The sequence below is a fragment of the Danio aesculapii genome, chromosome 16 (genome assembly GCF_903798145.1).
Source record: "Danio aesculapii chromosome 16, fDanAes4.1, whole genome shotgun sequence".
Taxonomy (NCBI): domain Eukaryota; kingdom Metazoa; phylum Chordata; class Actinopteri; order Cypriniformes; family Danionidae; genus Danio; species Danio aesculapii.
This window is the reverse complement of record NC_079450.1, coordinates 216,816-234,778: the sequence shown is the minus strand read 5'-3', so window position 1 is coordinate 234,778 and position 17,963 is coordinate 216,816. Positions and strand designations below refer to the sequence as shown.

The following is a 17,963-nucleotide window of genomic DNA, read 5'->3' as shown; positions in this document are numbered from 1 at the left end:
TACAAAGCTTTTTCTCAAAGTCACTGAGCCCAGCTGCGATATCTTTGTGCATTGGTGTTTGATCTCTAGACGTGTAAGACTGGATTTCCATCTTGGACACTTCACCCTCTCTTCTTCTGTTAAAAATGACGATCTGTGTCAGCATTACTTTGCAAAGATTGGCAAAGTTTTTGCTAGTAGGTTTGTCTTGTAGGGCGTTCACAAACTCTTGCTGTTTTGAGTATAGAAATGTGTGCAGTGTTCTGACATCCTCTGTAAATGGCAGGACTTGTGGCTTATTCCATTTAGCTTCACCCAGAGTAGTCAGTGCAGCTGCAGACACTACATCATTCCACTTGCTTTCATACAAACGTCTGAAATTTCGTGCACACTCTGCAACGGCTTCGCGTCCTGACATCAGTGCATTGCATTCCACCGAGTTGGCAATCTTCACCAAGCTGTGTCCAAGCTTCAGTGCCAGTGATGGTATCTTGTAGGTGTTTGTCTCCTCACTGAATCCAGCGACTGCTCTTACTGCTTTTATAACATGAGAAAAATTGCAGGGTTGGATGAAGTCCTCTATATTATGAATGGGTGTCAGTGATCTGGCAGTGATGAGAAGCCTTGCTACTTCCCTCATTTTTTGTTTAACATAGTTATTTCTTCCTGAATGTGACTTCAGCCTGTTGTACATCTGCTCCCCTAAAAGAAGAATGTATCTATTTTTTTTTTACAACATCTGAAACTTCATCATTCACCATCTCACAAGCAATGGTCCATACGCTTTTGCTAACATCCGCTGGTGGAGGAAGGCTCAAGCTGATGAGTGACTGAACTCTCCTCTGTCCAACTGTGTGTTTTTCATTTGTGGGGTTCTGGGGGCATGTTCGCATGTGTCTCCATAGGGTCTTTCTGTTGTACAGACCTTGACAGTGGATACAGTGACTGAAGTCAGAGGTAGATTTTTCTTCTTTGGGCCGCCGGCAAGCAACCATTTCCCCAATTCCAGCTTTTGAAACTGCAGCATTATGGGCAAAATTCCCTCTACTTTTCAAAAGGTGTAATCTCGCTCTTCTTTCCTTTGACTTTTTGTCAAAGCTGAATGCCTTAGCTACCTCCAGTTCATTGTGATGAACAAACTCCAAGTGTCGTGCGATTTTAGAGAATGGCTTCTGACAATAAACACAATATTGTTTCTTCTTGTATCTGTTTATTTGCAGGTCAGTAGGCATCGGGGTCACAGATGTGGAGCGGTTATTTAATGCGCTTGCACTCCTGTCTGCTGCACTCCTGTCTGTTGCACTCCTGTCTGTTGTACTCTGAAACCCCACAACACCTCCCTTCAGTGGCTTAGCATGCAAGTTATAAAGCTCTTCACTTCTACAACTGCTGTCTGATGAGCTACTGTCTGAATCAGGGACATAATCCTTGTCACTGTAGTCAGAACAGGATTCCTCACAAGATATCTGTGGGATCAGTCAATACTGTATTAAAAGCCCCTATGAGAAACATTACGCTGAAATATGAAAGACATTTTGACCCCCCCTCCAAAAAACAAACAAAAAAAAACTAGCATATACCTCAGATTCATCATTCGCTGAGCTATCAGGCACCCGTCCTTCAATTACAAGTGCTTCAGACAGCTTTTCAAAGCGTTCAGCATGTCTGTTATGATGTTCTCTCAGTCGGTTTATCCGGGCAGCAAACCTGTGTAGCTGTGGTTTATAAATAAACAGTTCAGAACCTGTATGTTGAAATTCCAACAATGTTAACTTTTTTTAATAGCTTTTTTTTTAAATTATTAAATTTAAGACAGATCAGAGTCTCCAAAAATCTCCAGTAACAGCAAAAAAAAAAAAAGGTTGCAAGATTTGGCGCTAGTCGCTTTTTTGAAAATTTGTCACTAAGGAGTCTGAAAATACACTAAAAATAAGTTGACACCACTGGGTCTAATTGGATCATTATGTTCCTTGTGTCTCATAAGACGATCAAGAACTTGACTCAAACTGAAAATATCTACCTGTTCAGTTGACTTCTTGTTGATTTTGGTAGGAAAGCATGCGGCCTCTTCTGATGGCGTGTTCTCATCACTGCAAGAGTCTGCTCGGTTGATCTGTAAAGAGAGAACATCATCTACTCTGAGAAACACATTACATTTATTTCATACTGGAGAAACATCAGGACCTTCACACACACACACGACACGATTCACACCACATCAATGTCAGTACAGTGGACAGATTATCCTCACACACTCCTGGAATCCTCAAGCTACGTCACGGTTTAAAAATGAGGACTTTCTTATTATGTTCAAATAAGTCTATTACTCGATACAATAATAGATTAGAGTGAAACTGGAACCTTCTGAGGGTCTAAACGGATCATTATGTTCCTTGTGTCTCATAAGACGATCAAGAACTTGACTCAAACTGAAAATATCTACCTGTTCAGTTGACTTCTTATTGATTTTGGTAGGACAGCATGCGGCCTCTTCTGATGGCGTGTTCTCATCACTGCAAGAGTCTGCTCGGTTGATCTGTAAAGAGAGAACATCATCTACTCTGAGAAACACATTACATTTATTTCATACTGGAGAAACATCAGGACCTTCACACACACACACGACACGATTCACACCACATCAATGTCAGTACAGTGGACAGATTATCCTCACACACTCCTGGAATCCTCAAGCTACGGCACGGTTTAAAAATGAGGACTTTATTAGTGGTGCGCATCAATTAAAATGCCCAGATTCAATTAGATTTTAATACAAGTTTTCTATTCGATTCACAAATCGATGAATATAAATTTTAAAGTTTTGAAATTTCAAAAACTGAATCAGGTGAACATTTTACAAACGGTAAATTAATAAAAAATAATTTAAGCGCCACTTGTTCTAAAAGCTGTTGCACATTAAACAAACAACAAAACTCCCCTCAGTAGCTTAACAACATATAGCCTAAAATAGTGGGCAGATTAATTTCTTTAGAACACCTGCCTAAAAAGAGTCCCATCTAAAACTTGATTAGCTTATTTTACATTTAAGATAAAATTAAACTTTAATATCTACAATATTTTCCAGTCTATAACTTTTCCTTCTCGTTTCACAAAAGTGCAAAAATAAGCATATGCTTACAATATTAAGTTATTTATTCTTTATTATTTAATAATATGGCTTTGTAATATTCTCACAGATAGGCATACCGATTTATTTATCATGTTCTGGTAAAGCATTTAATTGCAACTTCGACATGACTGAGCTTTTCTCTAGAACACAATTATGAATGATGGGTCTAGCAAATTTTTTTCCTCACGCAGCAAACATTTTAAAAACAGCTTGAAAGAAATTTTTAACATGACTTATATTTTAAACCATTTAACTAAAGGAATTAATCAGTTAATCATTAAAAAGCAGAGATGTGGTCTCGAGACCAGGGAAATGATCTGTGTTGATCAGTGAGCATCACTTCAGTTCTGCTCCTGCTCAGGTGACCTCACACTGTTTCCACACACTGCAAAAAGTTAAGCCCTGATGATGTATGTGGCTGTAAGTGTGAGTGCGGATGCCTCGATGACATGCATGTGCAATGATAACCAAAATAAAATACAAAAAAAAAATAATAATAAAAAAATCGATTCACTGCTTTTGAGAATCAATAATGAATGGACCACAGTTTAAAAAAACTATTGGAAAAAAATGTTTTTGGCCATCCCTATTCTTATGTTCAAATAAGTCTATTACTCTATACAATAATAGATTAGAGTGAAACTGGAACCTACTGAGGGTCTAAACGGATCGTTATGTTCCTTGTGTCTCATAAGACGATCAAGAACTTGACTCAAACTGAAAATATCTACCTGTTCAGTTGACTTCTTGTTGATTTTGGTAGGACAGCATGCGGCCTCTTCTGATGGCGTGTTCTCATCACTGCAAGAGTCTGCTCGGTTGATCTGTAAAGAGAGAACATCATCTACTCTGAGAAACACATTACATTTATTTCATACTGGAGAAACATCAGGACCTTCACACACACACACGACACGATTCACACCACATCAATGTCAGTACAGTGGACAGATTATCCTCACACACTCCTGGAATCCTCAAGCTACGTCACGGTTTAAAAATGAGGACTTTCTTATTATGTTCAAATAAGTCTATTACTCTATACAATAATAGATTAGAGTGAAACTGGAACCTTCTGAGGGTCTAAACGGATCATTATGTTCCTTGTGTCTCATAAGACGATCAAGAACTTGACTCAAACTGAAAATATCTACCTGTTCAGTTGACTTCTTGTTGATTTTGGTAGGAAAGCATGCGGCCTCTTCTGATGGCGTGTTCTCATCACTGCAAGAGTCTGCTCGGTTGATCTGTAAAGAGAGAACATCATCTACTCTGAGAAACACATTACATTTATTTCATACTGGAGAAACATCAGGACCTTCTCACACACACACACACACACACGACACGATTCACACCACATCAATGTCAGTACAGTGGACAGATTATCCTCACACACTCCTGGAATCCTCAAGCTACGGCACGGTTTAAAAATGAGGACTTTATTAGTGGTGCGCATCAATTAAAATGCCCAGATTCAATTAGATTTTAATACAAGTTTTCTATTCGATTCACAAATCGATGAATATAAATTTTAAAGTTTTGAAATTTCAAAAACTGAATCAGGTGAACATTTTACAAACGGTAAATTAATAAAAAATAATTTAAGCGCCACTTGTTCTAAAAGCTGTTGCACATTAAACAAACAACAAAACTCCCCTCAGTAGCTTAACAACATATAGCCTAAAATAGTGGGCAGATTAATTTCTTTAGAACACCTGCCTAAAAAGAGTCCCATCTAAAACTTGATTAGCTTATTTTACATTTAAGATAAAATTAAACTTTAATATCTACAATATTTTCCAGTCTATAACTTTTCCATCTCGTTTCACAAAAGTGCAAAAATAAGCATATGCTTACAATATTAAGTTATTTATTCTTTATTATTTAATAATATGGCTTTGTAATATTCTCACAGATAGGCATACCTATTTATTTATCATGTTCTGGTAAAGCATTTAATTGCAACTTCGACATGACTGAGCTTTTCTCTAGAACACAATTATGAATGATGGGTCTAGCAAATTTTTTTCCTCACGCAGCAAACATTTTAAAAACAGCTTGAAAGAAATTTTTAACATGACTTATATTTTAAACCATTTAACTAAAGGAATTAATCAGTTAATCATTAAAAAGCAGAGATGTGGTCTCGAGACCAGGGAAATGATCTGTGTTGATCAGTGAGCATCACTTCAGTTCTGCTCCTGCTCAGGTGACCTCACACTGTTTCCACACACTGCAAAAAGTTAAGCCCTGATGATGTATGTGGCTGTAAGTGTGAGTGCGGATGCCTCGATGACATGCATGTGCAATGATAACCAAAATAAAATACAAAAAAAAAAATAATAATAAAAAATCGATTCACTGCTTTGAGAATCAATAATGAATGGACCACAGTTTAAAAAAACTATTGGAAAAAAATGTTTTTGGCCATCCCTATTCTTATGTTCAAATAAGTCTATTACTCTATACAATAATAGATTAGAGTGAAACTGGAACCTACTGAGGGTCTAAACGGATCGTTATGTTCCTTGTGTCTCATAAGACGATCAAGAACTTGACTCAAACTGAAAATATCTACCTGTTCAGTTGACTTCTTGTTGATTTTGGTAGGACAGCATGCGGCCTCTTCTGATGGTGTGTTCTCATCACTGCAAGAGTCTGCTCGGTTGATCTGTAAAGAGAGAACATCATCTACTCTGAGAAACACATTACATTTATTTCATACTGGAGAAACATCAGGACCTTCACACACACACACGACACGATTCACACCACATCAATGTCAGTACAGTGGACAGATTATCCTCACACACTCCTGGAATCCTCAAGCTACGTCACGGTTTAAAAATGAGGACTTTCTTATTATGTTCAAATAAGTCTATTACTCTATACAATAATAGATTAGAGTGAAACTGGAACCTTCTGAGGGTCTAAACGGATCATTATGTTCCTTGTGTCTCATAAGACGATCAAGAACTTGACTCAAACTGAAAATATCTACCTGTTCAGTTGACTTCTTGTTGATTTTGGTAGGACAGCATGCGGTCTCTTCTGATGGCGTGTTCTCATCACTGCAAGAGTCTGCTCGGTTGATCTGTAAAGAGAGAACATCATCTACTCTGAGAAACACATTACATTTATTTCATACTGGAGAAACATCAGGACCTTCACACACACACACGACACGATTCACACCACATCAATGTCAGTACAGTGGACAGATTATCCTCACACACTCCTGGAATCCTCAAGCTACGTCACGGTTTAAAAATGAGGACTTTCTTATTATGTTCAAATAAGTCTATTACTCTATACAATAATAGATTAGAGTGAAACTGGAACCTTCTGAGGGTCTAAACGGATCATTATGTTCCTTGTGTCTCATAAGACGATCAAAAACTTGACTCAAACTGAAAATATCTACCTGTTCAGTTGACTTCTTGTTGATTTTGGTAGGAAAGCATGCGGCCTCTTCTGATGGCGTGTTCTCATCACTGCAAGAGTCTGCTCGGTTGATCTGTAAAGAGAGAACCTGGTCTAAACAAATCTTTTTTTTTTTTTGCAGTGTTCAATGCTGTCAATACTGCATCGTTATTATTAATAATACTGCATCGTTATTATTAATAGAAATTGTTCAGTTTATCAGGTAATATAACACATTAAGTACAATAACTCAACAACGCCAACTCAAGGTAAATAGAGACCTAATTACCAGAGTACGCCATGGCCATTTTGAATCTCCATAGTTGTATGTTATTTCTTCACCAGAAGCTATGTCCTTAATTGAAAACAAACACAGATGTGGTTTGCCTCCAACACCTATTTTTTTAATTTTACAGTTAGGAGACTTGTAATCGTCATTCACTAATCTCCCAAGTGAACCATCTTCTTTTGAGGCATCAATGCTAAAATGAGAAAACAAAACATGAGACTGGTTTCCAATAGTTCAAAAATAGTACAAATGGTTCCCAAAACCTACCACCATTGTTTTCCGTCCCAATCAAAGTCAAATAAGAAGGTATTTTCTGTTTCACTGTATTTATTCTGTCTTATTTGGCTCTCCTCTTGGGAAATTAACTTTCCACGGTATTCAAGAATGAAGCATCCTTTGTCAATGGACATGCTAGCAAACACACCTCTACCTAAAATAGAGAAATGACAGCGTTGAAAATTATGCGTTTCAGTGACAATTAGGTGGTCCTTTATTTAATTGACATGGCCTTTAATGGGCATGCACTAATTAATTACAGGCCATAAAAACTTCTTCCAACATCTGGTTAGTTTCAACCTTTGTGAAAAACTGTTCAATCAGTTGCACAATTCACAACAGCAACTGTTTCATCAAAAAAATAATTATCTTAATAATACCAGTAAAAAAAAACTACTGAAATTAGATTTTTCAACATAGCACAGCTTTACATATGCATTTAATGCTATTATCGTATGTATATCAGTCTAATGTTTGATATATGATTTAATAATCTACAGTATGTTCTTGTGGTGTGAGATGACTAAAGCATTGAAATACAGATACTAACTAACCTTTATGAGAGTTAATGAATCTCTCCTCAAAGCATGGCTTGTCTTTGCCAGACAGAATGTGTGTAGTGGCATCCTCCACAGGACTAATTCTCTTCCGTTTAGACATTGCATCCAGTTATGTATTTACATTCTGAAAAGTAGAGTTAAAAAGCAAATAATCAAAAGCTCAGTGAATATTACTTAAATCTTGATTGTATGACACTACACATTTACTGTGTCCAATCAGCTTAAAACATACTACCAACTTAGACCATGCTTACTAGTTACACAAAAAACATGTATTTATCAAAAATAAAAAAGCAAAAAAAATAAAAAGTAGATGAAAGACTGCAAGTTAAAGTTAAAACTTGAAATGAAATATGCACTTTCCATTTCCCAGATCCATTTTTACAAATTTACTTTGTACAATGTACAACAAGTACTTCGGAATTCTCAATATATATTGACTTATCGAACAATACATGTACATCATCACTTCAATAATTTACATGATTACGTGGTGCAGATCGTGGTGTTCTTATCCTTCTCCGAGGCGAAAGCAGGGCCTGGGCAGTTTCTCCAGTTTATATTTTTTTAATATACTTGTATTTTGGGGCATTGTGTTCAAATGACGATAATATTGTTTAACGCAATTATTTCGGGAACAATATATCATCAATCAAAAAAATTGTTGTCGTGCCAGGCCTAACGACCATTGGCAAGCAACGACAGTAATTGGCTCATCTGTAATGTTAGCTGTCTATAATTGGTTTAATTGGTCTGCGTTTCACAAATTGACAAATATGAGTTTACAAAACAAGCTAGTAAACTTACCTCTCTCTCTTGACGCTCTATCCTGATAAATGCACTCCTCGTGTGGTCCTGTTCACGGGTTTTGCGCCAGAAATGATTTCCCGGGTAAAAAGGGCGTGACGTCAGAAGCCACGCCTGTGTCGAATATAGCATGTTTTTATTATTATTATTAAATTGATTTTGGCGTACCCACAACATTAACTCACCGAAACATGAGGAAACGCGGTGGCAACTATTTTGTTGAGGACTACTGATATACTTGCAATTGGCCTCTATTGATCGTGTGTTAAAGGGACAGTTCACCCGAAATGCACAATTACCTCATCATTTACTCTTCTTGTGTAATTTTAAACCTTTATGATTTTCTTTCTTCTGTTGAACACAAAAGAACATATTTTGAAGAATTTTGGTTGCTAGCACCCACCGACTTATACAAAAAAAGTCATTATAATTTAGCATTAGTTATACAGTTATATGACTTCACAGCATCTGAAATACACAACTGAGTTAAATGTTGTAATAATACTTAAGGAAAAAATACTAATATTGATCATAAATTCAATATCTCTAAATTCTACTTTATTAGGCTACTGATATTTATTCTGTGGAGAAGGGGTTGTGTTCTGATAAACTAAAAACAGAAACAAAATAAAGATGGTAGCAAACAAGATACATATTGAAATATAAATTGTACAGATATTTCAGAATAAAAGGGTTCTTTAGAACAATAAGGTTGTGTTTACTGTCTAGTGCACTGAAAAAAATAATGTCTGCAAAACTGTTGCAAACAATTAATATGGGTTGAATTTAAACAAACAAATTAAATTGAGTAATGTTCGTCTTAATTTGTTTGTTTAAATTCAGTCCAAATAAATTGTTTACAACCACTTTAAAAAAAAAAAATTGTAAATCCAAGGAATCATCTTTGAATCATTTTTTTCAGTGTGCTGGGGTGTCCTGCACAGTTTTGCTCCAACACTTATCAAACCCTCCTGAACATGCTAATCAATGTCTTCAAGATCACTAGAAATCTATAAGCAGGTGTGTTTGATTAGTGTTGGAGCTAAACTGTGCAGGACACCTGCCCTGCAGGATCGAGTTTGCCCATGGGTCTAGTGGCTACTAGTGTCTAATAGTCTTGAAGACCTTGATTAGTTGGATCAGCTTGTTTAATTAGGGTTGGAGCAAAACTGTCTGAAGCCGCACAAGCCACCATTAAATATACAATATGTAATCAAATATATTTCTGTTTAATTAGATCACTGAGACTACTGTAAATTGCTTGCATTTCCAAACTGAATTGAGATTGGGTGTCAGGTGATGTATTCTGGACATAGGTGTGGCTTCTGACTTCAGCTTCAAACTCCTCGTTCCACTTCAGAAAGCCGTCATTAAACCATGAACCATAACTGTTGGTTGCAGGTCATTGCCATTATAAAGCTCAGAACTGTCAGTGTTTAAACTCATTGTATTCATCTAAAAGAAAAAGTAAATACATTTTCATAAATAAAATTGTCATGAGTAAATAAATCATAAAAACATTCAACTTAAAGACCATGGAGTGATGTTTCAGAAGGAAGAACACCTTGCTGACTCGCTTATTTTCATGGGGTTAATGCTGAAGTAGTTCAATCGACATGCACATTAAATTGCATATGGACAACATATTGGATAGATAGAAAGCACCAAGGCCTTAAACAAAAACAAATAAAATCTACTTTCAGAGGAAGCTTAGTTGTACAGAAAGTGTAGAATGATGCTGAGTAGTCAAGAAAGAGCTGAAGCCAAGTGAGCAGAATAAACTGCGTGCACCGAATTGAGGGCTCAAGACTATTGCTCTCATGGACAAAGCCCTTCATGTACTGTATGTCAGACAACAGAAGTGCCAGCCACTTGTGCTTTTACTTCAATTAATTTTTTTTCCCCTCTCAGTCCTGGTAGTCATGCTTTAAGTTTGTTACATTTTGCTTATGGTAGCGTTTTGTTTAGTTTTATCTGTGAGGACAAAAGTAAGACGGCAGGAGAATGCTATAACAGTTCCAGTTCAGGTGAACTCTGACGTGTGTCTGCTCAGACTTCGGGAGGACATTTAGTCAACCAATCACTCTGAAGAGTAAAAAACAGGCCAATGAATGCCAAATGAATTGGTAGCGCTCGGCTCCACAGATGCCAGCGATCAAGTCAATTAGGCGAGTATATAGCTAGCGCATGCGGAGCGAGCAGTTATCTTTTTCATTTAGACCCTCACTACTGAGCTTGAAGAGTTCCTATGCATCAGTGCAAGCTGTATTCCTCCGGTGTGGGTGACGACACAGACAGCGGCGGTTGAGCTGGGTTCTTCCCATCCCTGGGCGTTTCATCGGTAGTGATCACAAAAGAGCTGTCTAAAAGAGCAGAGTCCCCTAAGAGAGCAACACGGTCGTGCAAACGCGTCTTTTAAAGATGTCGTACCTACCGTGCATTTCTGGATGTGGTGGTTTCCTCTCCCCGGATGATGGGCACAGGGACTGATATGTTTGGGGCTCCAGCATATCAACGCAGTTCTCGCGGGCAACTCATGTCTTCACTGTGAGGGCATGACTGTTGCGCAACTGAGGTCGCGGCGCTCTCTGGCTGCAGACGGCGCCACCCCTGCTGCTACCTGCCAGTTGGTTAGCACTCGGGCAGACCTGAGGGCTAAAGTGGGGACTCATCCGCCACGTCCGGGCCAACGAATCCCCCACTCCTCCACAGTGCGCTCCATCCATGATTCCAGCTAGGGTGATGGCGCATCCCCCGGGATGGGTCTGCTCTCGCTGGATGAAATCGGCGACCAGATGTCCATCGCTGCATCGGAGGGTGGGTTAACATGCTCCGATGAGGGTTCGGAGCCACGCCCCCCCTCTGGGGTGGTTAGCGTGGCTCCGGATCTCGAATCGAACATGTGCTTCCCCGGGCTGCTTCGGAGGTGGGGCTGGAGACCACGCCGCTTTCCCATCCCGAGCTGCCCTACTGCTGGCATGTCAATGATTATTCCAATGGTGCCATTAGCACGAGTTCTGTCAGCCTGGTTAGCGATCCCCAGCCCGTCACGGTGGCTCATACGGACAATCAGATTAGGTAATGCGATTCAGTTCACGGGCGTGTATTTCACGGATGTAAATCCGGTGTCCGCCCCTGTCTTGTGCGAGGAGATTGCTGTCCTCCTTCACCAAAAAGAGGGTTGAGGCCAATTCCAGATCTGCACAGACTGAATCGGTGTTTGTACAAAATGCCATTCTAGATGCTCACGCAGAAGCGCATTTTACAATCCGTCCCTCCTTGGGATAGGTTTGCAGCTAAAGACCTGAAGGATGCATACTTCCATGTCTCCATTCTTCCACGCCACCATCGATTTTTCCGGTTCGCGTTTGAAGGTCGAGCCTGGCAGTACAAAGTCCTCCCCTTCGGGTTCTCTCTGTCTCTGCGGGTTTTCTCGAAACTCGCGGAGGGTGCCCTAGCGCTTCTGCGCATCGAGGGCATTCGCATTCTCAATTATCTCGACGACTGGTTGATTCTAGTCGTGTCCCGGGATCAATTGATTATGCACAGGGACAGGGTTCAGCACCTCGACCAGTTAGGGCTTCAGGTCACCCGAGAAAAGAGCATGCTCGCCCTGGGGCAGAGCATCTCTTATCTCGGGATGGAGCTGACCTTCAGAGAGCACGCCAGGCTAGTGCTGTCCTGTCTGAGTATTCTCGACAGGAAAACAGTGGTTCCACTGAAATTTTTTCAGAGGCTCCTGGGGCATATGGCATCCGCTGCCACGATCATGCAGCTCGGTTTGCTTCATATGAGACCACTCCAGCTTTGGCTTCGCGATCGAGTCCCCAGACGGGCATGGCGCGCGGGCGCGCACCGGGTGACCATCACCTCGCTGTGTCGCCGCAGCCTCAGCCCCTGGCGGATCTTGATTTTCTACGGGCCGGGTGCCCTTAGGACAAGTATCCACGCATGTTGTCGTATAGACAGATGCTTCCAGCGCGGGCTGGGGAGCCGTGTACAACGAGCATGTAGCAGCCGGCCCGTTGAAGGGCCCCCAGTTGCATTGGCATATGAAATGCCTAGAGCTGCTGGCAGTGTTTCTCGCTCTCCGCCGTTTTTTTACCGGCCCTGGAGCAGAAACACGTGCTGGTCAGGACGGACAGCATGGCAGCGGTAGCATATATCAACCATATGGGCGGTATGCGTTCCCGCCGCATGTCTCAGCTCGCTCGCCGTCTGCTCCTTTGGAGTCATGCGCTGCTGAAATCGCTGCGCGCCGTTCACATCCCGGGTGAGCTCAACCATGCATCGGATGCGCTCTCACGGCAGCCTGCGCCCCGCGGAGAATGCCGGCTCCACCCCGAGGCTGTTGAGTTGATATGGGAGCGCTTCGGGGAAGCCCAGGTCGACCTGTTTGGTCGACTGGTCTTCGGGGAACGAGGGTTACTTTAGTAACCTAGACGTTACTCAGTATTCTACCAATGGGTCATTGTATTTTGACTTGACTAGCTCATCACTAAATCCTGAAGAATATCTGATTCCATATGTTTCTGAAAGGGTTCAGATAAACTCAATCAAATGCAAATAACATTTACATAATGATGTAGCCCACATCAGTGAGGCTTGCTAGCCTTGCTAGTGAATGTAAACTAAAAACAATATTTGTCCCAGACCTTGTATTTCTTGAACCAGTAAGCGAATGAGGTCGTAATAGATTTACATGTGATTTAACATTCAGTGGAATGTTTGTGGAATATAGTATATATGGATTTGTTCAGATGTATTAACAAAAAAAAATTTCACATCCATAAATGTGTGGTGAAAAAAAAAGAATTGTGATAACTGTTTTAACATTGATCATAAATTAAACTTACAGCATAACACATACATACATCTAAATTCTGACATAACATTGTTTTGTTGAACATGATTTGATTAATACCTGCATGTATTCTAGCTCTGAAGCTAACTAGTGCAGCTATCTAATAATACATAATGCTCTTACATTTTAAAGCCAACCATTCTAGATACAAATATATAATTTATATCATGCATATTGACAATTCGCTTTTAATGTTTACAAATGCATAATATTATGTACTTGTATAACTCAAGCTTATGCACTTATGTATTTGCACAACATTAAACACCACTTCACATAAGACATTTTAATTCTGTACTCAACGTAGACTAATATATTTAGAATTTTCAAACTATCTCCTATTTGTAAAAAATGTGTGTGTGTATATATATATATATATATATATATATATATATATATATATATATATATATATATATATATATATATATATATATATATGTGTAAAATTATGAATATGACTCACGGAACCTTAATATATAAGCATATAATGTTACACGGACTGTCTGTCATGCACAGTATGCAGGTTGATGCAGGATACCAGTGTGCACTTCAGAATATCTGACTTATGGATTCGATTAAATCTGCAAGGTTTGTGAAATTAAAAGTTTATTAAATATCCAAAGATTTGTCAAAATTATATAAATCCATATTTGCTGATAAACACAGAGAATGAGCACCACATGTTCCGGCTTTCACGGCACCACCAAAATAAAGGTCCCCCGTGGACGTCTTCAAGATAAAAATCCCTAGATCACCGCTGGTTCAGTGGATGTGGTTAGCCACACATTTAACATTTTAGACAGCTTGTGTATTAACAAGAACCTGTCACTTTTAGCCAGAGAGCTAGAACGAGTCTGCTAACTTGAGCTAGCTTGTAACAGCATTCGTCCTAATATTAAGTTGTAGATAATTGTAAGTTATAATGTTTAAATTCCAATCCTTAGAACCGTTTTAGTTGCCAACGCGCTGTTTATTTGGTAAATCATTGGCTAGATAGCTAGGCATTCCGACTTCATAACTGTGAATTTCATAACGAAAAGTTAGAAAGACTCTTATTTTGACTTTCTGTGTGTAAATGTTTAGCGCAGTACCTCACACTTCCAATAGTTGGCGTATCAGTGAGTGAGCAAAAAATATGATACACTCTTACACAGATGATTTCAAAAAATTGTGAAAATTAAAGCCTAAGGAGATTTTTGCACCAAGTATATATTTAAGGCTGGAGAACACTGTGGCATGCTCAGAAAAAATGAGGACATTGGTTTTGGTCCTGACTTCTACACATGTCCTGACTTTGTTGGTGTGTATTCATAGATTTGTCCTGATATGTCACAAAAACAAACGCACACACACACACACACACACACATATCACTACACCTTCACCTTCATCAACACATAAAGATCAGCAAAGAGAATACTAACACTTCCTTCTAATATGAGAACACACACACACACACACGCACACACGCACACACACACGCACACACACACACACACACACACAGAGTTCATCCATGTGGTGTGATCAACTGGTCTGGCTGTGTGTGTGTGCTTAAGGTGTTGCTCAAACACACAGTTACTCAAACACTGGGTCGGTGTGTGTGTGTGTGTGTGTGTGTGTGTGTGTGTGTGTGTCCTGCGCCACTGCAGACGGGACGGGTTCAGAGGAGAAGTTCAGATGAATGTGTGATGTGGTCATCTATTTTTCAGCAGTAATTGAGTTTGCGGATCTCTCGTTCACACACACACACACACACACACACACACACACACACACACACCTGCTTTCCATCGAGCAGCTGTGGTCGTTCTCCCGGCAGGGCCTCCAGACGGAGCTGCACCAGGGGACCCGTGTGTTCCTCCTCATCTATAGGAGAATCAGAGAGAGTGTGTGAGCGAGTGTGTGTGATTCAGTGTGTGTGATTCAGAATGTGTGTGACTGTCTATGTGTCAGAGGATGATGTCATTTCCTCCTCAGCTCAGTGGATGATCATCTGTTTCCACCTTCACAGTGGCTGTAAGGGTCCGTGTTCGTGTGTATTTGAGCTCCGTGTGTGTGGAGCTGCAACATGAGACAGTCATGCTGAACTGAACCAACACTGAACACTGGCTGTGAATCAGACCTATAACTGTAATAGTGTATTGATCATCAGTGAACACAGCAGCGTCTCCATTAGTGCTGCAGGAGAGCATCACCTCCTCAGCTCCTGCTGCTCCTCCTGCACTGATATCTCTGAGAGAAGTGGAGGCCAGCTAGTGAAGTGCTGTGCAGGTAAACCTCACTCCTCTGACCTCTAAAGGTGCTCTAGCTACAGACGCTATAGAGGCCATGGTCTTTAGCCTCCTTGTTACAGCAACAGGTCGCTGGTTGGATATCAGCTCGGAGCGGGTTGGGTGGCGATGGACCGGTGGGGTAACACACTGTTGAGATTCTCCACTGGGGTGTTTGTTCTCCTCTAATAAATGAGCTGTGCCTCAGAAGACCAAGACCAGACATGATGAACGCGGAGGCTTCTGGAGGTGTGAGACGGGAGAGCAGACAGATACTCAAGACAGTTCTGGAGGGAATAATAATAGAAGAAGAAGAATACTGAAGCACTGTGATGACGGACTGATGGAGGACTGATGGAGGACTGAGACCTTTTACTATCAACACAACAACATCTCACATCTGACACAATGGAGATCTGCAGACCAACATTACTGATGCAGTCCCAGCTCAGACAGAGAAGCGGCCTGTCATTGCACTGTATTGCTGCATCTATTATAACACATTCACAGCTTTTAGGTGCACATGCTGTAATTCAGGACATGTGTTTACATCAAACACCTATTCATTCATTCATTTTCTTTTCAGCTTAGTCCCTTTATTAATCTGGGGTCGCCACAACGGAATGAACCGCCAACTTATCCAGCACGTTTTTACGCAGCGGATGGCCTTCCAGCCACATCCCATCTCTGGGAAACATCCACACACACTCATTCACACACACACACTACGGACGATTTAGCCTACCCAATTCCCCTATAGCACATGTGTTTGGACTGTGGGGGAAACCGGAGCACCTGGAGGAAACCCACACCAACACGGGGAGAACATGCAAACTCCACACAGAAACACACACTGACCCAGCCGAGACTCAAATCTGTGACCTTCTTGCTGTGAGGTGACAGCACTACCCACTGCGCCACCAGATCAAAGGCCTAGTTTAAGCTAGTTTTTTCTAATTGGATAAAAATCATACTGAGTTGGACACATATCTTCATGTCTATTTTCTAAATGTGAGCACGTTTCTGTTTCCTTTAAGCTTTATTTATGTGATCAAGTGCAAAATAAGCATAAGAAGAGGTGCATTATAGTATCATGTCAGTACTAATGCAGTGGTGTCCTGCAGCTGTACTGTACTACTTCAGTTGTGTTGCAGTAATACTGCAACAGTTTTCTCTTGTCCAACAAACTGCACGTTCCAGAAGTGAACTGAATCGGCAGGATTCCTTTAAGAAACTGCAGTGTTCTTAGTAATAAACTGCAGTAATGTTTTGTAAGGGCCCTCTCAGTTTATTTACTGTTACTTCAGCTGTACTGCAGATTCTACTGCTGTTGAACTTTCCTGCATTATATTTGCTGTTGTACTGTACTGCTTATTGCAGTGATGCAGATACAGAAATCATCGAGGAACCACACTCAGGCTCTCTCAATCTCATGATCATATGTTCTAGAAGAGGACTCTTTGGGCTGATCTGATGTGGAAAAGGAACGACAAGAGGATTATTCCCATGATGCCTTGCCAGAGAAGATCTCAGGTGTGATGTGGATGAGAACATGTGGCCAAATGCAGAAGACTACTGTTATTTTCTGTGTGTATATCATGCAGTGATGTCCTTTTGTGAATAACGTCTGGACTGCAGTATGTCTGTGCCTGTATTTATTTATTTTTTACATAAACTGTACATTTTATAAAGCTACTCTGAGATGGTCATTCATTTTTTGTATTGAATTTCTGCAGCTAAAGAAACAAAATGGCTGCCTTTACTAAAGCCAGCACAGCAGAAATGTAGAGGGGCTTCAGATATAAGGGCAGAGCTGACACATGTGTAAAATAATGCAGTGTCTAATGTCAGCTGAGGAGAGTGTCCTATTGTCAGTGTGTTATGATGGACTAAATGTGTTGTTAGACATGAAAACACATGTTTATGAAACACACGTGTGTGTGTTTTACTGTGGACGCCAATAATTACAGATCTTTAGCTTTCTTCAAAATATCCTCTTTAGTCTCCAGCAGGAGAAAGAAACTCAGAAAGGCTTGAAACTTCGCGAGGGACAGAGAATAGTGAGTGAACTGTGAGTAAAGTTGTGGGTGTGCATGATGTTTACCTGTGCTGCTCCTCCGTGTGCGGCTGCAGTGTGCTGTGTGTCCAGCAGGTGGAGCCGCAGCCCGGGGGATGACGGAGCTGCTGGCTGCATGCGGAGCTCAGCCCGGCATCAGTCCTGGAATCGCTGCTTATGGAAACATCACAAACCAGCACATGAAGCATTATACAGTCCTCACACAAGCTGTGTGCAGATAATACACACTAGCAGGCAGATGTGTGTGTTAGTGCTGCTGCTTAATTCAGAGAAAGCAAA

General features: G+C 40.5%; 1 protein-coding gene across 1 annotated transcript; it reads right to left on the bottom strand.

The window, feature by feature from the left end:
* Window positions 1-101: 101 nt before the first annotated feature.
* On the bottom strand, window positions 102-9,188 carry LOC130243014 (uncharacterized). The gene is made up of 15 exons (XM_056475036.1): window positions 8,468-9,188; window positions 7,655-7,784; window positions 7,092-7,254; window positions 6,825-7,017; window positions 6,537-6,629; window positions 6,114-6,206; window positions 5,691-5,783; window positions 4,264-4,356; window positions 3,841-3,933; window positions 2,423-2,515; window positions 2,000-2,092; window positions 1,560-1,694; window positions 746-1,445; window positions 248-516; window positions 102-116 (listed from the first exon to the last, which is right to left on the bottom strand). The coding sequence occupies exons 2-15, from the start codon at window positions 7,758-7,760 to the stop codon at window positions 102-104; spliced, it is 2,232 nt and encodes a 743-aa protein (XP_056331011.1). The 5' UTR covers window positions 7,761-7,784; window positions 8,468-9,188.
* Between the last annotated feature and the right edge of the window lie 8,775 nt (window positions 9,189-17,963).

Excerpts from the sequence above, each read along its gene's own strand:
- LOC130243014 (XM_056475036.1), bottom strand. The coding sequence starts at position 7,760 with ATGTCTAAACGGAAGAGAATTAGTCCTGTGGAGGATGCCACTACACAC. Across the intron at positions 2,093-2,422 it reads ATAAGAAGTCAACTGAACAG|ATCAACCGAGCAGACTCTTG; the intron begins GTAGATATTTTC and ends CTCTCTTTACAG. Across the intron at positions 517-745 it reads AAGCGTATGGACCATTGCTT|CAGTAAGAGCAGTCGCTGGA; the intron begins GTGAGATGGTGA and ends ATGTTATAAAAG.